The following is a 23,855-nucleotide window of genomic DNA, read 5'->3' as shown; positions in this document are numbered from 1 at the left end:
TGAGGTCGGGAGTTCGAGACCAGCCTGGCCAATATGGTAGAACCTCGTTTCTTCTAAAAATACAAAATTAGCTGGGAGTGGTGGCGGGACCCTGTAGTCCCAGCTACTTGGGAGGCTGAGGCAGAATTGCTTGAACCTGGGAAGCAGAGGTTGCAGTGAGCCAAGATTGCACCATTGCACTCCAACATGGGCAACAAGACTAAAACTCCGTCTCAATAAATAAATAAATAAATAAATAAATAAGAGAGAGAGAGAGGAAAATAATATGTTTATTCTTCATGACATATGCTATTGAAAAATTGTATTGCTTTTTTTTTTTTTTTTTTTTTTTTGAGATAGGGCTCTGTTGCCCAGGCTGGAGTGCAGTGTTATGAGCCTTACTGCAACCTCTGCCTCCTGGGTTCTAGCATTTCCCTGCCTCAGCCTCCCAAGCAGCTGGGATTACAGGTGAGCGCCACCACGCCCAGCTTTTTTTTTTTTTTTTTGGTAGTAAAGATGAGGTTTCACCATGTTGGCCAGGCTAGTCTTGAACTCCTGACCTCAAGTGATCTACCCCACTTAGCCTACCACAGTAGGCTAATACCACTTAGAAATTCACAGCTTTTAGATTGGGAACCACCAGTGTAAGTAAAATATTAATAATTCTCAACTTTAAGTTTGGCCCTTACTGTGCACCAGACATTGTTCTAAGCACTTTACATATTATCTCACATAATCCACATCCTCCTCATCCTTCTAGTCTCAGCTTAAATGTTATCTCCTCAGACAAGCCTTCTGTTATCCAAGTAGACCTATCCTCTCCCCTTTCCATTATTCTCTATCATTTCATCCTGTTTATTTCCTTCAGGATACTCAGCAATACAAGTAATTAGTTACCCATTTGTGTACTTGTTTACTGTTGTCTTCCCAGTCAGAGTATGAGCTTTGAGAGCACAGACATGTACTGTTGAACAGTTTGGTTTACCACAGTGTACCCAGTAACATATAGTGCCTCAGTGACTGGCGCAGAGGAGCCATTTGATTGAATATTTATTGAAAGCACATAATAAGCAAAAAATGGCTTTATGAAGTAGACCCTATTATTTTCTCCTTCATACTGATAAAGAAACTAAGGCCTAGAGAGTAAAATAGACTCATCCCAAAGTTGGTAAGTCACAGAGTTGCTTTAAAACCCAGCTCTTCTGGTCTCCAGAGCACAAATTCTTCACTATGACCCTCGTCTCAGGAACAGAAGACTGAGTTCAGTCCTGGCTGTGTGAGATCTTGAGTAAGTCCCCTATCCCCTCTGGGACTTTTTCTTTCATTGAAAAATGAAAGAGCGGATGTCGCTATCTTCCTTATAGTGATGTTTTGTGATTTATGAGGTCTGTGATCTATGAAAATGAAATGGGGGACACTGAAGGAGCCAACAAGGTTGGCTTGATGCCTTTAAAAGTGCCAATTTTCAGTTATTTTCTTCCTTCTCTCCTTCTTTCACTGGAGATTTGCTAATCCTTATTTTATGCCAGGCATTATGTTGGAGGTAATAGGAATCCAAAGGCGAATAGAATATATATATAGTCCCTTACATTAACATGCCTGGCCTGATGGGAGATGCAGACCCATTAAATGGCTGCTTGAAATACAGTATGGGCCATATCCCAACAGTAATACTATGCCATGAGTAAGGCTCATGGCAATACAGAGGAGGAAGGGATTAATTCCATCATCTATGTGTATGTTGGTGGGAGTAGAGGTGGATATGTAGGAAGGGAGATGCAGTATAATGCTGAGCTGAGCCTTGGGAAAAGAATAGTTATCCATGTGGACAAGGTGGAGGTGAGGCTTTCTGGGCACAAGAGACATTGTGTGCAGAAGCACACCAAGAAACAGCATGAAGTGCTGAGGATTGCTAGGGTGGGGGGTTGGCTCTTAGGATATGAAGTTGGCTAGACAAAGAGAGCCCATGAAGAGCCTTGCTGAGGAGTTTGGACTTGACTTCTGAGAGCGGTAGCATGGCCAAATTGTGCTTACATTTTATTTTTAGAAGGATCATTCTGGCATTGGTAGGACTGGAGATAGGTAATGAGGTGAAAGGAGTGGAGACCAGTTAATAGGCTTTGAAGTTGTCCAAGTGAGAGATGATGAGGACTTGGACTTCAGGTGTTTGCAGCAGAGTTGGAGTGGAAGTAGATAAATTGGAGATTATTTTAAAAGGGAGACCCAAAGGCCTTGGTGATTAATTGGATGAGGAAGAATAAAAGATGAGATGAAGGGACTCATTGTAATGGATTGATATAGTCTAAAAGAATAAAACAGTGGCATTAATAATTATAGGTGATTTGGAGTGAAGTGGAAGAAATAATGATGTTGGTTTTGGATGTATTGAGTTTAAGATGTCTCTTAGCTGGGAGGAAAGGTGTAGCTCTCTCTACTTCCTTTCCAGAATAGCAGTCCTAGCCTAAGTCAGTCATCCTTAGACCAGTTTCCTGTGGAGCCAAGTTCGGTATAAAATTTCCCAAGATCTCACTGGCATTCCTGAGCTCCACATCTTTCAAGGTTAAAAGCTGAGTGTTGAAAACTCCCTGGACCCTCACTGATAGGCAAATGGATTATGGAGCTGGGTGTGTGTGTGTGTGTGTGTGTGTGTGTATGTGTGTTTTAAATCAGATGCTGGCTCCAGTGCAGCAAACTCTTCTGCCTCTTGCAAGCATCAGCCTTGGAAAAACAAAACAAAACAAAACAAACCTTTTTTATGGAGCAGCCTCTGGCCCTGACAGGCTCTGGCTCTCTATTGGCTCCCAAGAAGCCCCCCCACCTCTCTTAGCAGATTTTTAAAAGATTAGGTTGTACAGTGCTCAGCCAGATCCCCACGTGGCTGCTGAAGAAAGGCCAGAGTGTTGGGGACTGGACCCTTTCTCAGCCACCACTTCGGTGTCCTCAATGCTGAGACAAGACACCGTGTAGCTCAACTCTTTCCATAATGACGGGGCTGGGATCCTCCCCCACCTCAAGTCGAATATCCAGCTCTCACCAGGCGGTGGCAGGACCGAGCACGTGGTATCATTTAGGGGCTGGGCTCCAGGGTCCTCCTAGGAAAGAGGACAGCCCAAGAGGCGAGAGGCTGGCCGGCCATCCTGGCCATGGCAACCTCTCTGGCTCCTACAGCTGCCGGCCAAAGGCAGGGGGCACGCCCTGCGTCCCATTCCCACGTTCATAGGATGGTGTCAGGAGCCCGTTATCTCTTCTCCGCCTTCTCCTCACGCACCACCCCTACTGTCATACCGATAAATCCCGAGAGCAAAGGGTGGCACGATTCCACCCTCGCCCCTGCGGGCTGAAGGCGGGCACTAAAGCAGTGCAGTCCCAAGCTTCCCCTGCAGAAGCCGCGCTCCCCACTCAGTCCGGGGGCAGAGGGGGCGCGAGAGAGCAAGTGGGCGGGCGTCCCATCCTCCGCATCCTCCTCCAGGTCCTGGCGCACAGGGTGGGAGCGCTGCGCCGCGCCGCGCTGCGCATCGCGGCCGGCTTGCCGCCTGCTCCCTGCCCTAGCTGGGCCACCTCCCCGGGCTGCCGGTGGAGGGCTAAGAGGCGCTAACGTTACGCTGTTTCCGGTTTTCCAGCGGGCTCTGTTTCCCCTCCCAAGGCGGCGGCGGCTGAGCGGCGGAGCCCCCCAAATGGCCTGGCCAGATGCGGCAGGTTTGCTGCTCAGCGCTGCCGCCGCCGCCACTGGAGAAGGGTCGGTGCAGCAGCTACAGCGACAGCAGCAGCAGCAGCAGCAGCGAGAGGAGCAGCAGCAGCAGCAGCGAGAGCGGCGGCAGCAGCAGGAGCAGCAGCAACAACAGCAGCATCTCTCGTCCCGCTGCGCCCCCAGAGCCGCGGTCGCAGCAACAGCCGCAGCCCCGCAGCTCCGCAGCCCGGAGAGCCGCCGCCCGTTCGCGAGCCGCAGCCGCCGGCGGCATGAGGCGCGACCCGGCCCCCGGCTTCTCCATGCTGCTCTTCGGTGTGTCGCTCGCCTGCTACTCGCCCAGCCTCAAGTCGGTGCAGGACCAGGCGTACAAGGCACCCGTGGTGGTGGAGGGCAAGGTACAGGGGCTGGCCCCAGCCGGCGGCTCCAGCTCCAACAGCACCCGAGAGCCGCCCGCCTCGGGTCGGGTAGCGCTGGTAAAGGTGCTGGACAAGTGGCCGCTCCGGAGCGGGGGGCTGCAGCGCGAGCAGGTGATCAGCGTGGGCTCCTGTGCGCCGCTCGAAAGGAACCAGCGCTACATCTTTTTCCTGGAGCCCACGGAACAGCCCTTAGTCTTTAAGACGGCCTTTGCCCCCCTCGACACCAACGGCAAAAATCTCAAGAAAGAGGTGGGCAAGATCCTGTGCACTGACTGCGGTGAGTCGCCCCCTCCCTTTGCTGGAGAAAGGGGGGAGGGGCGAGGTGGTGGAGAATGGGGGTGGGGCGGGGAGGTGCTGCAGGTGCCCGGGCCTGGCAAAGTCCGGGCGCTGGGGGTGGGGCCGCCCCTGGGCAGGGCGCCTGGCACGGGTGGGTGAGGGGGTTGGGGTTGAAGAGAAGGAGGATCAGGCTCAAAGTGTGCCAGGGGCGGGGGGCGGAGGGAGGCGCTGGCCTGTGCCAGCGGGGATCTGCGGCTGATGTATGGCATGTGGGGCTGGAAAGCTGCCATCATAGCCCAGTAGCGGAAGGAAAAACGGAGAGGTCCTGGCGGTGCTGGCCTGAGGCTCAGTGTCAGGAGTGACCCTCGGAGGCCTTGCCCGCTCTGCTCCCGCGGGCCTGCCGTGCCCAGGCTGGCAGGGTCTGCAGGAGCAGCTGGGCAGACTCCCAGGCTGTGAAGGCCTCCGCTTACAAGTTCTCCTAGGGAATGATCGCCCCCGCCCCCTCCTTCCTCTCCTGGGCTGGTTGCTCTGCTCATCCACACCGCTGGCGCAGGCAGAGTTGGACTTTTTCTGCTACTGTTTTCCGTCCTCCATGTGGCTCCAGTTTTTTTCTCCATCGTGATTGTCTGTTTTTGCTAAGCAGGTAGCCCATCTTTTTCTTAAGACTAGCGAGCAGTCACCTCTTTTTTTTTTTTTTTTTTTTTTTTGTAATAGCTGTTTCTGGGGGATATTACAAGGTCTGTTGATTGCGATGATGATGAAAGAGAGTAACTTACTTCTGTTGAATGCTTTAAGTTCAGCTCTAACGTCTTACTCGCCAGATGTATTTGACTGCATCTTTCATCTTCATGATGTTGGATGCTGCACAGGAATGCAGGTGATTAGAAACAAAACACCGAAATCTGTAGATCTCTGCAGCTGGGAATGGAAGTCTCCCATGTCAAAAGTCAAAGAAATGTCAGTCTAAGAGCTTTTTCTTCTTGTCCCTGAATCCAGTACTTACTTCTTAGTAAGCTATGTCAGATCAAATCGACCCACACTGGAGCATTTGGTGTAAGCCCGTCTCGTGCTTATTCACGTTGGGGTTTCTTTTTGTCCCAACTAAAGCTGAATTTGTTGGCATGTGGTATGACTTGCTGGACTGTGTAATCGCTGAATTATGATAGATGTCCTGTACTCTCATAGAAATTGGTATGTTTGCCAGTTTACCAACTGATTCTAGGTAGTGTAGACAGGCTTTGTTTGAGTAGCAAAATATGTGTAACAGCTTATAGTAAGTTTTGCTGCCCTCATCTTTCTAGATCAATACCTATGACTTTTGGAAGCTTTCCTCCCCCACTCCCTTCAGGAGGCAAATTTTAGGAGTTTACTTATGGGAGTATATCTAGGCACTAACTGTGTTAAACTGTGATCACTTTAATGAGAAGAATCTTGGCAATGTCTTAATAAGAAGGGGAAAACTTTGGGGGATAACAGCCGTTTATCACCCTGACATTATCCTTAGGAATATCGTCGACTGCTTTTTAATATTAGTTTTATGTTCTGAAATGTTTTATGATGACAAGCAGAGACCAGCTAAGAATTTCTAGTTTTTTATTCTATTGAGTATTTTATCTGAGATCCCTTGGGGAGCTGTGAAACAGTATTATACAGTGGAAAATAGATAGTAAAAATATTTATTGAACCTTGTTCAAGGACAGCTTCTGTTTGGTTGTTGGTGAGTTGCTCCTGCATTTGCACAGTGTATATCTCCACATAATCCCTAGTCTGGGCTGCTGAGGACTTGATGGTCTTTGTCAGACAACCCCATAGAGTAACTGGCTTCTCTGCTCCCTTGTCTCCCTCCTTCTACTTTCTCCTTCCCCCAACACAATATGCCTCATCAATTACACATTGTTTGTTCTAGTGAGCATTTAATAGCTTAACAGTTGAATGCAGAAATCATGAAAGATTTGAGGGTCAGAAACATGGTCTGTTTCGAGATTATGATCATCTCATATTATCAAAATAGCATGTGTAGTACAGTTCTTAAAAAGATACATTTAGAACTGCAATCACTGGTAAAGGAAGGGCCCTCACATATCACAAATTATCAAGGATCAGGAATGTGTATGGCAGTAAACATTTTAGAATGCAAAAAATTGCTTTGAATTGATATTCAAAGGAAAGTGTATAAATAGGTACTATTTTGGGGAGCCTTATATAAGGGGATTAGAAATTAAAGTACCTATTTGTGAGACTTGTGGAATTGGTGATAATATAACAGAAGAACATAAACTGCATTTTCTTATTTTCTGCTGTGTGGTTAAAGAAAACATGTACTGGTAATGGTATATTAAATAAGGAAACAAAATCATCCTAACTAACCACAACACTGTCCTTGTGCTTAGCAGGAAATAACTAACAAATTCATTTTCTGTTTTCTATTCTAAAGAAAGCCCTCTGGGCCACAGGGTCATTGGGAACATTTTCTCCTTGGAGCAGATTTGCCCATTGCAAAATAGGGAAAGTGGCACTTGGAAACTGTCGTCGTGGCCGTTATATTAAGCAACTGAGGTTGCATTGTTGCTTTGTTTAGCTAGTTTCGGGTCTGAGTGTGTGTAGGTTCTGAGAGGTGTGGTTCCCTGGGAGGTCATCTACAAAGCTTGTGGGGTTTTTTTTGGGGGGGGCGGGGGGCACCATATGGAGGGATAATATTGTGTTTAAAAATTGGCCTCAGGAGCATCAATGCGGGAGGTCACACTGGACCTCTTCTTATCAGTCCTCGTAAATGGCTCATTTCCAACCTGAAATGTTGACCTGAAGTCTGTAATATAAGGTGGGGAAAGGTAGACAGGGGTCTTGCTGGAATAGCAAGACCTGCCAGAGTGGTATTTTTACATATCTAATGGGTATCATTTATCCAGAAAGAGTACATCTGGTGATAGAGTTGAGTAAAATCTTTGCATTTCTTAGAAGATTGCATGTATGGAGGGAGGTGTTTTCTGTACCTTCTGTGGAAAGGCAAGGAAAAAGAGTTAGAAAGACCTTGCAGGGATTAGCAACTCTGTACAATGTTATAAAAGGCTCCTGTTCTGCAAATAGTCCTGCATTTTAAAAGATGGTTGCATATATTTTGGTATAATTACACCCTATCTTGTTGTTTTCTTATATTCATATTTTTAAGCAGTTTCCTTATTGAATAGATGCAGTAAATAGCATAAAAAATAAAGATCATTTCTTTCTTTGGGATTTCCTGATTAGCGGTTTTCCAGTGTATAGTGTACTTTGTTATTAAACAAGGAAAGGTGTATTCCTGGAGAATTTTACATTCTTTAGGATAGTTTTAAATTAATGTGGCACCCAGATTCACATATTAGAGAAAGGTGGTTCACAAAATTCAGTATAGCAAAAGCGACTACATATTTTTAAAATGCTGTTTATTTAAAGAATCTTTTCTTCCCTAGCCAGCTGGAAACCCAGCTGTGCTGCAGCTTGAAGATGGGAAAGTGAAACTAGATTAGAAACTGACCAGTCCTAGTGATGAGGACTAGAGGCATGGTTGCAGATTTAAGGATTGAATTACCACCCTAAAGTCATTATTTCTTGCAGTGGCTGCTTTCCTTGGCAGACTGCAATTCTTGGGGCAGGAACAATAGCTTATCTCTGAGGTCTTCTTTCTCTGAGCTCTCCTGCCCCCCAGTGTTTCGTACTTTGCCTGGTTTATAGAAGGACTCTCCATCAGTGTCATTTGAATGGGTAAAGTCAAGTGAAGTTAAAGAAAGCCTCCAGATTAATACTAAAACAATCTTAACTCTCTGACCTGTGACATCAAGTCCTGTGCTGAAAAGCTGAGTTTGATGATAGCCTTTACCTGTCGCTATGGGAACCTTTCTTCCAAAAGAATCATTATCAACTAGAGTACTTAACCACAATGTGCTTAATCATTGTGCTGATTAGTGTTAATGGGATTTGAGCGGTGGAGAATAAAGATCTTGCTGGAAAAGACCCTCTTATTTTTTTTCTTTTGGAAAGTAGATTACTACTTGCCCACCCCCAAATTTAAACAAAAATAAAACAACCATGGTTTGAATCAACAAACAGTTTGGGAGCTAGGGATGGTGGTGTATTAACAATCAGGTGACTAACTTCCTCTCTGCCCCTAATCAAAGCAAATGTGTTTCCCCTTTACCATCCTCTTTTATCTAAGGAATTTTAATTTTATTTTCTAATATCAATTAGTTTTTTTCTTTACAAAATTATATTTATATTTTTGGAGCTGTAACACACTTATATGGCTCAAAATTCAGAAAATACATAAAAATATATGAAGAAAAGTTTCCTTCTTAACCCCCGTTCTCAACTACCCAGGTTTAAGGCTCTGTGGTAAAATATTCAAGAATAATTTATTCTTGAAGTGTGTGTTTCTCTAAAAACACAATGTTTTTCAAAGTAGTCTTTTTTTTTTTTTAGATGGAGTCTTGCTCTGTCACCCAGGCTAGAGTGCAGTGGTACATTCTTGGCTCACTGCAACCTCTGCCTCCCTGGTTCAAGCGATTCTCCTGCCTCAGCCTCCTGAGTAGCTGGGATTACAGGCACCTGCCACTGCGCCTGGTTAATTTTTGTATTTTTAGTAGAGACAGGATTTCACCATCTTGGCCTGGTTGGCCTCCAACTCCTGACATCGTGATCTACTCACCTCGGCCTCCCAAAGTGCTGGGATTACAGGCGTGAGCCACCGCTCCCGGCCCAAAGTAGTCTTATATTTTCTTTCCACAGAGGAAGAATGTTTATTTTGCCATTAAGTCAATTTTGTGGTAAATTCTTCCCAGGTAGTACATATTTTCTTAACCTGGCCCAAGATCTTATCTACCTAGTTCTAATGATCTCTGAGTCCTCTATCTCAAGTGTCTAGCTAAAGGATCCTTTCTTCTCAATACCTTACCTCACAGATATAATTCAAGACTCAGGAATGAAAATACCAACTTATTTTTCAGATACTTTGCCATTAAGTTTTCCATGACAATACATTTTATAAGTCTTAATTGGGATGCTCAAAGGAGAGATCCAAAGTTTTATCACTGGGATTCAGGGCTGCATCTCAACCCACACAGCAATTTTTATTGTTTCACCCACTTGGTGATCTCACAGTAGCGTCCATGTGGGAGATCACATGATTTCACAGATAAAAAGAGAAAACTCCACAGTGCATGATTGCTTTGATTTTCATTCAGAAGCCAGAGTCCCCAGTTGTCAATGAAGAGTTTGATTTGGACCATATTCATGCACAGCTGGTACAATTCCAGGGAATTTAGCTACCTGAATACTGTTCTGAAGTACATTTAAGGTAACTGATTTGAACATAGCATTAAAATTTCAGAGGAACAGGGAATTGCCATTTGGATACATAGGAAAAAAGTAAATATGCAAATATCAAAACAGCAGAAATCTTAACCCTCGAAACGCTGTTTGCTTAGTGGCATTTGGCAATTTTGAAAATTTGGGAAAGGAATGGTGGTATCAGTATCATTGAAGTTTCCCCAATGCAGTTTTCAACAACTTGTTCTTAGATCTTTCTTTGCAAGGTCTGAAGTGTTGTTAGTATAATTTGCACTAAAAGTAAGAGAAATTTCCCCCCAAATTTTGTGTTTGGATGGATGGGTGTAAATGGTGTGGGGATTTTTGTCTTACTTGTTTCTAGCAAGTTAACCCTCTCCTCCCACTTACTTTTTGGAATTTGTACATAGAAATAAGTCCAGTTTATGAATTTCAAGAGATGATACAGGGAATTCTTTAGGAAACTAGGGAAAGTAGATGAATTAATCGGTAGAAGTGCTAAATTATGACAAGTTCGAACAATGACTTTTATATTTAATTAAAGCAGACTTCTTTAAAAACAGTAATACATGCAGATGAATCTTGCTGAGCTAGAGCTCCATGTCAGATTGTAAGAACTGAAGCACACATAGAGGATGATTAAAAGGTATTAGGATGACATGAAAGGACATCCTGTACCCGGGCAAAGAGCTAGGGAGCTTTTGCCAGTCTGGGGTCAAAAGACAAATTCACACTTATGGAGTGTGATTAATTGCTGCTAATCAGCTATAATGTTTTTGATAATTATGAAATTACGTTAAGAAGCCTTCCTTCTCTGGCTAGTTGGGAGAATGTGGCATATGAGCTCCATTCTACAGTAACATTCCCTTCCCAGTTTGTATATGCAGTAAGATCCAAATAGCCATCTCCAGGGACCTTCTCTGGGACAGAGGCCTGACACTTCCGGAGCCTGTCAGCTCTGCTCTATGCCTCTGTTCAGGACCAGATTGTGCTGCTAGCCTCCTGAGTGTGGGACAGGACTGGTGGTTAACATTTCATTTACCCTTGCAGATGTTTCTAGAGCAGCAGAGGCCCAGGTACTGTAGAAAGTTTCTGTGTTCTGCAAGCAATGCAGACCTCCAAGATGTGATGATCAGATTACTTTTTTTTTTCTCTCCCCAGAAACTGAATCCACAGTTCTGTTTATCATTCACAGTTTCTTGCCCTGTGCTGAGGACATTGGCTCCCGTACACCTTCTTTCCCTGATCTGTTATATAAAGACTGAGGATCTGTCTTTGTCCTTTATGCTGGGATGTTTTACTTGGTCTTGATCTTGATATTGATCCAACTAACAGAAGCCAGGCTGAATTAACATTCCTCAGAATTGAATGAGAGAAAGGTCACAAAATGGCTAAACACCTGGTCCAGCCCATGCAAAAGTCAGGACATCATGAATTCTATTGTGACAGTGATGCAATTTGATATCCCAAAAGTTTTATTACAAAAAGAACTTTCTTTTAATTCAGTCTTTTAAATGTTTGCTTCAACAAGTATTTAAATATATATTCTGTGTAAAGAACAAGTTACTTTAGAGGAACTGCATCAGATACAGTCGCCATCACCAATGAGCTTACAATCATATAACAGTAATTTAACTTAGAATATGATAAACACTATAAGATATGCCAACATAGTGCTTTTGGGAGGAGGAGAAGAGTCAAAAAGGAAAGAAAGATAATATCTGGTTAGAAGATTAAAGAACGTTTCTTGGAGAAGTAGTTTGAGAAGGGTTTCCAATAATCAGAGATAGTTGAGGTGAGAGTAGTTTGGGAATAGAGATGAATCAATTGATTAAATGTATTTCATGCGGCAAGAGCAGCATTCTCAGTATTAGAGGGGGGATGTTTGTGGAATAAAAAAAAAAAAAAACCAGAATGAAAGGGGAATGAAAATGAGTAGCCTGGAGTGGTAGATTAGGGTGATATTGTCTTTCTTTCTTTGCAGAGATGGGGTTTTGTCATGTTGCTCAGGCTGGTCTTGAACTCCTGAGCTCAAGTGATCCTCCCCCTTTGACCTCCCAAAGTCCTGGGATTACAGGTGTGAGCCACTGCGCCCAGCCTAGGGTGATATTTTAATCAGTCTTGAATGCTAGGCTGACGAATTATTGTTAATTATATAAGTAGTATTTGAAGGCTTAGGTTAAAAGTAACTCGGTAACATTTTGTAGTTCAGTGAATGGGTCTTGCACATATTTCGTTAAACTTAGCTGGAAGTTTCGTGGTTTTTTCCTATGGCATTGTATTCATGTTATTATAAATGGTGTTATTAATTTAATTTCATTTTTCAGTTACTCATTGTAGTATGTAGAAATATCATTGTTTTGTTTTGTTTCATATATTGACTTTGTATGTTGTGACCTGAATACATTCACTTATTTGTTCTATCAACTTTCTTTTTGTATATTTCTTGGGATTTTCTATGTACATAATTGTGTTGTCAATGAAAAAAAGATATTTATTTTTTCCTTTCTAATCTGTTTCTCATTTGTTTCTTTTTCTTGTCTTATTACACTGCCTAGGACTGCCAAAGTACAATGTTGAATAGAAGTGGTAAGAGCAGACATTTTTTTTCTATTCATGCAGGAAAACATTCAGATGTTCACAATTAAGTATGATTTCAGCTAAAAGTTTTTAAAGCTGCCCTTCCTTCAAAAAAAAAAAAAAAAAAAAAGTCTACTCCAAACAGTGTAATGACTAAGAGTTTGAGCTCTGCAGTCAGATGGACCTGGGTTTAGAAGCCATCTTTTGCGGCCGGGCGCGGTGGCTCACGCCTGTAATCCCAGCACTTTGGGAGGCCGAGGCAGGTGGATCATGAGGTCAGGAGATCGAGACCATCCTGGCTAACATGGTGAAATCCCATCTGTATTAAAAATAGAGAAAATTAGCTGGATGTGGTGCCACACGCCTGCAGTCCCAGCTACTCAGGAGGCTGAGGTAGGAGAATCACTTGAACTTGGGAGGCAGAGGTTGCAGTGAGCTGAGATTGCACCACTGGACTCCAGCTGAGTGCACTCACTCCTGGGTGACAGTGAGGCTCCGTCTCAAAAAAAAAAAAAAAAAGGAAACCATCTTTTGCATATTCCAGCTGGGTGATATTGGGCAAGTTACTTTCTGCATCTTAGTTTCCTGTAAAATAAAGATAGTGATAGCACTTAATAGAATTGCTATAAGTATAATGTAATAATGCATGTAAAATAATTAACATATAATTTGCTCAAAAAATGTTAATTATTAACCAGAGTGAGCAGAAAGACTAGGTAAATGAAAATATTAAGTTCCAGAAGAAGACCGGGGGCAGGCAAGTGGAAACATTTTTATGAACAACTATGCTTTTCACCCAGATATCCCCATTTGTTTCAACTTGAGAGTTATTGGGCTAGATCTGGTGGAGGTGGTGGTGAGAAGAGAATGGGTTATGTGTGTGGTCTCATTGTGGAGACACCCATGTGAGTCCCAGGATATGAATGCTCTTTCTGTGGAGATCTCAAGTAGCCTACAGATCTTGATGTGCTCATAGGTATGTGTTGGTCAATTTTTTGAGAAGGCTGCAGAGAGATATTGTTTTTCTCTGTTTCACAAACGGGAGGACTAAGACGCATAATCCACAGTGTCTCTTTCAAACTGCCATCATACTAGTGGGGTGAACCAAGTTCTGGAGTCCTGCCAGCTTTGCTCTTTGACTTCAGTAGGTCTTATCTTACATTTTTGCTGTTGTCAGGAGAAGTTGCTGAAAGTCCCTGGAAGATGGCTGAAAGCTTCCTTATTTTCAGATAGGGTCCCTGACTCATCCTGCTTTGATTTGGGGTTTCCAGGGTTGGGGATGGGTTCACACTCATCCTTTCTCTTTTCCTGTTTCTGTAGTGAGTTGTAATATATCTGGTGGCTTCCCAAGGTCAGAGGAATAGAGATGTGATCATGTAACAGGTGACATTTTTTGAGTTTGTGTGATTTTATTTTTATTTTAAATAATTAATTGATATGTGAAACCTGATGAAAGTATGAAACTTTACTCTTTAAGTGTTTGTAGGACAAAGACTGCCAATTATTTTACATGCATTATCTCATTTAATACCCATAACAATTCTATTAAGTGCTATCATTATGTTTATAGAAAATGAAAACACAGAAAGTAATGCATTTGGGGGTTCTTCCTCTAAATATTTGTTCGTTATTATTATCCCACAGGTCCTTGGCTGGCCATGAATCCCCTGACCTCAAGAAGTAGTCTTTATTTTTTCTTATTCTGAAAGTCTTAGTATTTGTGGCCTATATTATTTATATAACACTTATCATTTAATGCCGTACATTGCTAGTTATCCTTTGATGGGCCAGTATCTTATCTCGTTTACCTGGTGGTAAGATCTTTAGGGGCAGTAAGTTAAAATATGGTGACGTTTTAATATTTGATTGCTGGTATTGCCAAGTAAAAGGGGAGCAGTGGGAGCATTTGCTTTCTCTACTGCCCATTTTTTTCCTAGACACATTTCAAGATTCATCAAATGACAGCCCAGGCTAAGGGACAACCATGGAAAGTGCCTTCAGACATTTCAGTGAGGGTGGAATTTTGCTTCCTGATCATGTTTCAGTTCTGTTTTGTTTTTTTTTCTCAGTAGTCCATAGTTTCTTTATTTTCTTGCAAGTAATTATCCTCTTTTGTTGAGTTTTAGAATTATCTGTAGGTAGTTTTTCTCATGTATGTCAACATTTTGGCTTGTGTTCTTTTTCTGTGTTTTGGTTAGTTGGCATTCTGCAAAATTTACCAGTTTCACTTGCCACCTGAGCTTTTTGGATATTCCTTATTCTGGTCTCTCACTGGAATGCCCAGATGCACTCTTAATCTGGCCTCTTCATGGTTCAGGCTGAATACCTTCAGAGGTAAGAGGTATGACCGGGTGCCTTTTTTGTAGTAAGCTGAGATCACGAATTAGGAGTAGCACCTTTTTGCCTAGTAGACAATTTAGGGGCTTTTGGAGGCCAGTACTGGTTCTTTGATCGCTGGTTTTCATTTCGAAAGGGCGGTGGTGGGAGCCCAATGCTTTCTCCTAATGTTTCTCCTTTGGCATGTTCATTCTTTCACCATTCCCTTGAAATGAGGCATTTTCTGCCATGTCTGCTTGGCTGAAGTATTGGGTAGGGTGTGGCTTCTCCTCCAGCTCCAAGTTGGACACCACCTTGCAGAAGGCTGTGGCACTCAGCGTCCTTGAGTCTCTGAGTCCCTTCCACTGGTGCCTTTGGCCATAGGTATGATCTCAATACAGCACCTTGCCACACTTGCTTAGACCAGCAATAGATTTCTTAAGCACTGCCCCATTGATGCCTCTTTTCTGGAGTAACTTTGTATGGCTTTAGAGAGGAGAGTTTATTTACCAGTCAGGATGGAACAGGTAGTGATTAAGCAGATGATCTGTCATGTCTGAATCTCTGTCTCTGGATGAGAGAAAACAGCAGGGCTGCATCCAGGGCAACTTTTCTAGCATTGTTATTGGTTGATTTGATTTTAGGGGAAAAATAGTGAAAACAAAAACTTTTTCTAAAAAAGAAAGGAGTCTCACACCATGGCAGGATCCAGTTGTCACAGGATGAATCCAAGGCCTGTAAGTGAAGAGTTGCTTTTAAAGGACTCTGAGACTTCCAAAGATAGCCTGTCTGACTGCTTACTGTTGGTTGGTTTCTTTCTCACAGTCTGTTTGTATGGGTTTTACTTCTGACCCTCTCTTACCTGAGGCTTCACCTCTCTCACCTCATCCCACCTGGCTTCCTTCCTTTCTACTTAGGCCTGCTGATAGAATTGCTCTTCTCTGAATGTAACATCCATTCTTCAGCCCCCATTGTCAAGAATCAGGAAAATTTCCAGAAATTTCTAGTATAAAATTCCCAACCCTTCCTTAGACCTTAGGTCTGACAGACCTAGTGGGGAGGTAGGCACAAGCTTGGGATAGGATGAGGGTGGAACCAAATCCAGTAAATCTGGCTAAGTTTCCCTTAGGTTGGATTCTTTTGGACATAACATGGAGTTTTGTTGTTTTTTTTTTTTTCCCCAGAAGTCATCTTCCATAATTCCAGGTCTCATTTTCAAAAGGAATGCTTTCTCCAAAAAGGCTAGTAACATTCACTGGTGTCTTAGTAACATATACATTAAGTTGTCTTGGGCAAGTACTGACAGAGATTCCTTTCAGATGGCACCTCCAGAGCTCAGCCCAGGTGATTCAGGCCAATGCTAAGAAAATCCCACCATGTAGAGCCACGTAGTATTACCATCTGGGCAGGGCCAGACACTACCACCTCTGAGAGAAAGGAGAAAGGTCTTTCTGCTGGAAAGAATCTAATTTGTAAGTTGAAGGGAGGCACATGGGTGGCTCCCAGATTGGAAGGGAGCCTTCCGTATTTGTTTCTTACTGTGTAAATTATATAAGTAGGTTTCCACTGTGTATGGTTTACACTCAGTCAACTGAGAGGGCAAACGGGAGCTGGAGCTGAGACTGGTTCCCTTGGAAGTGCTGTTTTCACCTCTGCCAGGCTTTCCCCTGCTTCACCTATGCCCACATACAATGTGGGCTCTGCACTTCTCCTGTGTGGTGTTACAGCCTCAGGGCCTCTGGTGAATGGTCTGCCTTATGTCCAGAAGTAAAAAAAGTTAAAAGCATTGGTTTTAGATTAGTTCTGTAAAGGGAACACCTAAAACTAGTGCATCCTAGGGAGCTCTGTCTAAAAGAAAACATTGAGTTGGTAAAGAGTCCCACTGGGTTTGATGGGCTTCATTGGGTCAAGGTCATGAACCATATATATATTTTTTAAGTACAACAGTTTACTTTCCTCATGTCTGAAGTTAAATAACAGCCTAATCATTCCAGAGTAGGAGTGAGTGTTCTTATTATAAGAGGGAGAAAAGGGCGATCGATAGTGCTACTCTGTCCACATGACTCAGGGAGTAATCCAATGACATAACTCTCCATTCTAGGGTTCAAAGATTACTTTCTGTGGAGGAGTTTGCTACTAACAATGTGGCTTTGGGAGAGGAACCTTATGGTTGGCTTGCAGTTGACCCAGTCAGCCTTAAAAAATGAAGCTGGTTTGTGGATCCTGCCATGGGTTCCTCCAGGAATGCTGTCATAGTGTTTGGTTTTCTGACACACCTCTTTCCCCTCTCCCTTCCTTCTCAGGTCATTCCATCACCATGTCTTCTTTCGACCACTTTGTAGAGGGTACAGTCCCTTAGGGGTTGTCCTTGGTTCTTCTCTCAATTTATGAAATCTGATTTTAAGATTTCATCTGTTCATAGCAGAATGGTTATGACTGCACGCTGGAGCATTTTTTTTTAGAGAGAGCATTGCTCTGTCACCCAGGCTGGAGTGCAGTGGCAGGATCTCAGCTCACTGCAACCTCCGCCTTCCAGATTCAAGCAATTCTCCTGCCTCAGCCTGGAGCTGACTTTTAAAGGCGAGTCTTTACTCTGTGACTTACTAGCTGGATAACCTGGGGAAAATTAATGAACCTCTTTGTGCCTCAGGTTTCCCGGCTACATTATGGGGCTCACAGTAATACCTACCTCATAGCATTGTGATAAAGATTTGGTGAGTTACTCCACATTAAGTGCTTAGAGAACAGTGCCTTCTTATAGAAAACATTCAATGCAGACTAGCTGCAATTACTGTCATGTCCGTCATTAGTGGAAAGAGAATGACTTTTGATTCAGATGGGTATGTGACTCTGTTCCTGACTGTGTTCCTTACTCACTGTGCAAACTTGGGGAAAGTCCCTTAATTTTTTTGAGTCCCAGTTTCTACCTGCCTATGACAGTTATCAGTTGTGGTATGGCAAAACACCCAAAATGGAGTTGCTTAACACAGCAACAGTTATTTGTTATAATCTCTCACAGTCCTGGGAATTGAGGGACTCAGCTAGGAGGTTTAGTATCTTTCATGTATTTTAGTCAGATGGTGGCTGAACAGTCAGACAGTTGTTGCGACAAGGTCATTTCAAAGTTTCTTCTCTGACATGTCAGGCAAATAATTCTGGCTGGTTTTCATCTGGGAGTGTAGCCAGGTCTGAGGACCAAGGACCTTGCCTGGGTTTCCTCACAGTACCAAGGCTAGGCCCAGGAATAAGCATCCCAAGGGAGGGCCAGGTAAAAGCTCTATTGTCTCTTAGGGTCTAGCCTCAGAAGTCACATAGCATCACATCCACCACATTCTACTTATTAGAAGAGAGTTACTAAGTAAGACCTGACCAGATTCAAGGGGAGGAGAATTACACACCACCTTTTGGTGGAAGGAGGGTCAAAGCATTTGTGGACATTACAGTTTGACCTCTGGCACGAATTATTTATATTCCTCACCCATGAAAAATATACTCATCCCTACCCAAAACCTACCCCCGGCCCCCTGGTCAATGTCTCATCTATTATGGCATTAGGCTCAGGTTCAGGAGCCAGGGTCTCATTGTCTCGGTCAGGTCTGTGTAAACTTGAGATTCCTCAATGCGGTTCCATGAGTACAGCAACTCGAGTACTGCTCCTCTTGATCTGAAGACTGAACTCAAGAGACAAGTTATCTATCCTCTACACCAAATACAACACTGGGATAGATTTGGGATAACTACTACAGATGCGGTTTTAAAAAACTGGTAACACTTACATTTAAAAATGACTCTTTTAATTTTTTTCTTTAGATTTTGAAATAATTTCAGACTTATTATAATACAAGAAAGTTGCAAAAATAGTACAGAGTTCCCAAATACTCTTTGCCTAGCTTCCTCAAATGACACAACATGTAAAATGATCAAAACCAGGACATTAATAGTATGGATGCAATACTATAAGCTAATCTATAGGCCTTATTCAAATTTTGCCAATTGTCTTACTAATGGCCTTTTCCTGGTCCAGGATCCAATCTAGAATCCTACGTCGCATTTAGTTGTCATGTCTCTTTAATTTTCTATCTACAGCAGATGATTCCATTTAGAAAGGAGGGAAACATGAGTCTCTAGTCCCTAGCAGTTTTGAAATCCAGCCTGGAATGTGAGTAGGTCTCAGTCTTATTGCCTGGGAATGGTTCTTCACTGTTTGTTGTTCTACCCTATGGTTCCTGGTTCTGTCCTCTGAATTACTCTTTTTCCATAAGATGTAGCCCGTGTTTGCAGCTAAGCAGTTTTCTCAGCCTGCTTCCTACTTATAGATATCCCTTTTCATCCAAGCTGGTGATGTTCCCGCTGGTGTAATAGCCCCCTCCATCCATGCAGGATATGTTCCACCCCCAGGGGATGTGTGAAATCGCAGCTAGTACTAGGCCTTATCCGTACTATGTTTTTCCTACACATACATGCATATGATAAAGTTTAATTTATAAATTAGACACAGTAAGAGATTAACAACAACACATAATAATAAAATAGAACAATTATAACAATATATACTGTAATAAAAGTTATGTGAATGTGGTCTCTCTCTCAAAATATCCTACTGTATAAAACCATGGAAAGTGAAACCATAGATAAGGGGGGACTACTATATACTTCTTTTAAAAAGTGTGTGGTTTTTCCGGTGAATCTTATTGGGGTTTACTGCCTTAGACAAAAGCCACACCCACAAATCTTCTTAACATAAGCTCTTCTGTACTTTGAGTTCCCTCTGAGGCTGCAGTGGGATAATACTCTTTAAGATTTGTAGAATTCCTATTATTTAATAGAAAGGATCTGTGAGGCACATTCTTAAGATCTATGGGGAGGCCTGGTGCAGTGGCTCATGCCTGTTGTCCCAGTACCTTGGGAGGCCAAGGCAGGTGAATTGCTTGAACCCAGGAGTTTGAGACCAGCTTGGGCAACATAGGGAGACCTCATCTCTACAATTTTTTTTTTTTAAATATTAGCCAGGCATAGTGGAGCATGCCTGTTGTCTCAGCTACTTTGGAGGCTGAGGCAGGAGAATCACTTGAGTCTGGGAGGTTGAGGCTGCAGTGAGCTGTGATTGCACCACTGCACTCTAGGCTGGGGGACAGAGTGAAACCCTGTCTGAAAAACAAAAACAAAAAAGACCCACGAAAGGACTTTTGTTTGTCTCAAACATTCTTTGAGACATTGCCTTTGATCTTTCCGAGGTCTTAACAAAAGATATAATTCAAAAAGTCTCAAACTGAGCTTAGTATCTTCTTGCCATACCCTGTTATGTTTAGGACACTCCTATCTTAAATAACAGCATTTATCTAGTCTTCCAAGCTGTTAGAAATGTCAAAATCATCTTTGAGTCTTTTCTCACTCTCATCCCCTGTATAGAGGACATTGACAAGTCATGACAGTTTTTACTACTGCAAAGTCTCCCCAATCCAATTCTTTTCATTCATGATACTCTAGTTGGAACTTTTATTTTCTTTCTTTTCTTTTCTTTTTTTTTAAAGATGAGATCTTACTGTGTTGCCCAGGCTGGAGTACAGTGGCTGTTCACAGGTGTGATAATAGCATACTACAGCTTGGAACTCCTGGGCTCGAGCAATCCTCCCACCTCAACCTCCCAAGTATCTGGGACTACAGCCATGTGCCACTGTGCCTGGCTTCTAGTGGGATACTTATATCTCACCTAGCCTGCCTTAGTAGCTGTAAATGGAATTCTCTAGTTTCAGTGTCTCTGTTCTCTTCTATTATCTATTGCTAGGATTCACTTTCTAAAACAGAGTAATTATCTCTTCCCAACCCAAAAATCTTCAATAGCTTCCTATTTCCTGTGGCATAAAGAGAAACTTCTTCACAGGGCATGCAAGACCTTCCACAATTTGGCTCCCACCTATCTGTGATCCTTAGTCCACTCTTCCACATTCACTCTTTGCCATAGCTAAAATTATCTACTTGACAATTTCAAACAAATTTTACATTTGTATCCTTTAGTGCTTTTGCTTATTCTGTTTCCTTGGCTTAGTATGCCTTTCCATTTCCTCTTCTCAGTCAGTTTCTTGCCTCCTCTTCCTTCTGGGCTTAGCTCAGATTCCACTTCTCCTCAAAGCTTTTTGTGATCCCCTCAGTCAGAATGAATCATGGCCTCCTGTGTTTCTGTAGCAGTTCATTACTCTTCTGTAAATATAAAGGCCTAGTCTATCACTTGGCATAGTCAGATGGGGGAGGAGGGCAAGTGTGTGTGCGGTCCTCCAAACTGTGAGCTTCCTGAGTGCAAGATGGAGCTGCAGCAAAAGATGTATCTTCTTTATCTTTTTGTGCCTTATTTAAGTTAACTAACAACTGCTGGGTGACTTGAAGAGCGTGACCTCAGGATTTTATCTTGGGATTAAAACTGGCCATTGGGAATAAGCGCCTGGCTCATGGAAGGAAATTGACCTTAGGTATGTATATATTGGTAGAAATATGAAGGCAGTAAATTGAGACAGTCACTTTAGAAAAAAAGCCAAATCTCTGATATGTGAATTTGAGTCTGTGTTTTATTAGCTTCTATGGGAAGCACCTTGAAAAGGTTATTCAGGATTGGAGAATATGGCTGTTTTTTATACCACTGTATCCCGATCAACTTCATGGTACTTGGTGCATAATAGGAGCTCAATAAACATTAACTGAGGGAAAAATTAGTGAAAAAACAATTTCTTCTGTGTGACTCTGCAGTGTACCTGCATGTGCCATACACAAGGAACATAGCCAGGAAAGCTGGTTCAAAATCAAGGCTTATGTATCATAAGTGATTTATCCAGGGCCTTCCTGATACTTAGAGCCTTCTGCTGTGCTACAGAGATGGCAGATATGTGCACAGGAAGACTGCTGAAAATGAATGGCAGAATTGCAGTCTGAATCCAGCAAGCAGAAGTGACAGCAGCTGCTTTTAGGTGGCCCAGAGGAGTGTTGGGCTATGTGTGTTTAGTTGAGGAAGAGGAGACTAATCAGGCCTTGTCAGGGGTTTGTTTTGTTTTGAAATAATGAAAGTCCTTCCTGGAAATCAGCTTCCCTGGGTTCAGTCTCAGTCCACTGCTTTCTGTATGGCCTTGAGCAGGTTGTACTTACATTCTGGGCTTTTGTTTTCAGCAAACTGTAGTTTCTTCTTCAGCTGTGAGAGCTTGTGAAGAGAGTGTTTGAGCCTATTAGGTAAGTGGCATAAAAATAGCCTCGAAATATAGAGACTGCATGGGTTTAGAGTTTTTCTTTGAAAAGTTTAGCAAAATCCTGGGTTGAGAGACAATCTAGATGTCTCAAATGTTGAATTTCTTTCTTGAAGCTGGACTTCCCCTGCATTTCCTTCTGAGTCTCAAACCCGAGCAGCTTCCATAAGTCTGTGATTGTGACAATTGGATGGGAGGGGTTAGGGCAATTTAGGAAGATAATGGGGCCCTGACCTCCTCCTGCCTTTGAAATCCACAAAAGAGGGAACATGGGGGAAATGATGAAGAGTTGATCAAAAAATGAGGATCGTCCCTCCCAAATTAGGACAACTGGCTTGGTGATAAAATTGTTTTACTCTGGCCGGGCGCGGTGGCTCATGCCTGTAATCCCAGCACTCTGGGAGGCCGAGGCGGGCGGATCACGAGGTCAGGAGATCGAGAGCATCCTGGCTAACACAGTAGAAACCCCGTCTCTATTAAAAAATACAAAAAATTAGCCGGGCGTGGTGGCGGGCACCTGTAGTCCCAGCTACTCAGGAGGCTGAGGCAGGAGAGTGGTGTGAACCTGGGAGGCGGAGCTTGCAGTGAACCAAGATTGCACCACTGTACTCCAGCCTGGGCTACAGAGCGAGACTCCGTCTCAGAAAAAAAAAAAAAAAAGAAAAAAGAAAAAATTGTTTTACTCTGATACTAACCCTCAGGACCAGGTACTATGAAAAAAAAAATAAAAGTATGACTTTGGGCATCTCTCTCCATGCAGTGAGGATAGTGTAACCTCTTCCCTCTGCCCTGCCCAGCTGGGTTCCTCTAGGGTAGTCTCAGGAGTCTTGGGGGAGAGAGCCTGTTGCTGGATTTCAGAGAAGGGGTGGATTCAGTTGACAGGTCTCTCAGGGGATGTCAGTTTTACATCTGTTTGACCTTTGGCTTGTCCTTGGAGGTCCTGTGCCTTCCTGTTTTTGGGAGGGTCAGCTCAAGGTGACCTCTCTGCACTCCATAGATAGGAGACTTGGCCTGCTTGGTCTCTTTGATATTCCTGAGAAACCAATTTTGCTACAGGGCTGGGTGAACCATATGGCAACCTAAATTACAGAGATTGTTGGCGTTTGTCAACAGTAAGAACAGGCTTTTTGGCTATAGCAAATCCCCCAGGTAGGGTTTCCACACCATCTGTGATCACAGCATACAGGATCAGCTAGGTGGGTGTGCAGTCCCATTCTCTCCACTTCCTGACTCCAAAAGGAAGTAAGAGGCAAGTTCAAAATCAAATATTGGTTAAGGGATTTTTTTAAGCTCCTTGATTGGTATTTTCTTTGAAGGATGCTAAGGAGGTCTAGTAATCATGTATCTTGATCTTGAGAGGTTTACAGTCCATTTGGGGATATCAAACTCACATGAATCAGTAGCAAGTGACATAAAGCAAAATATAATGATTGCAAAAAGGTAAAATAGACTATAGGATTCAGAGAACGAGAAGATAAATTAAGACTGGAAATTTTCTAGTACAGAGTTAGGACTGGAGGTTAGCCTTGAATAAATAGATTTGGGGGATTTAGGCAGATAGGGGATAGGGTGCTAGGCCAAAAGGACAATGTCAGCAGAGGTAGAAACAAGCAGTTGTCTTTACAGGACCACAAGGAGATTAGCATGTTTGGGGTAGAGATATAGGGGAGATAAGATTAGGAAAGGAGGGCAGGACCAGATTAAAGAGGATCTGTAGAGACAGACAAAGCAATTTGGACTTGGTTCTGGAGGTGATAGGTTGCCATTGTAGGTATTCGAGCAGAGATATGATAGAAAGAGAGGAATGTTTTCAAATACTTTGTTTACACAATTCATATTGGACTGGAGTTGGGTAGAGATGCATGTTCTGGAGATCAAGGAGGGGGTTATAAAGTCCTAGAAGCCATGAAAACTGGGGGAAGAGGCAGGTAAACTAGGCAGTGTCTTTCATGAATCTGTGAGACTTGGTGATAAGCTGAGTAGCAGGCATTGAGGAGAAAAAAGAGTCAAGGTTTTGATCTTGGAAAGCTGGGAAGAATAGTAGCACCATTAACAAAA

General features: G+C 43.0%; 1 protein-coding gene across 2 annotated transcripts in view; it reads left to right on the top strand.

Moving 5' to 3' along the window:
• The first annotated feature begins 499 nt into the window (after positions 1–499).
• NRG2 (neuregulin 2) overlaps positions 500–23,855 on the top strand; it is a 200,619-nt gene continuing 177,263 nt past the window's right edge. For both annotated transcript variants that reach the window (XM_003900192.5, XM_003900189.5), the window contains exon 1: positions 500–4,360. In XM_003900192.5, coding sequence (XP_003900241.1) covers positions 3,667–4,360 — 694 coding nt within the window. In that variant the 5' untranslated portion in view covers positions 500–3,666. The remainder of the gene's footprint in view (positions 4,361–23,855) is intronic.

The sequence above is a fragment of the Papio anubis genome, chromosome 5 (genome assembly GCF_008728515.1).
Source record: "Papio anubis isolate 15944 chromosome 5, Panubis1.0, whole genome shotgun sequence".
Taxonomy (NCBI): Eukaryota; Metazoa; Chordata; class Mammalia; order Primates; family Cercopithecidae; genus Papio; species Papio anubis.
The sequence above is the reverse complement of the archived record's forward strand: the minus strand, read 5'-3'. Positions and strand labels throughout refer to the sequence as shown.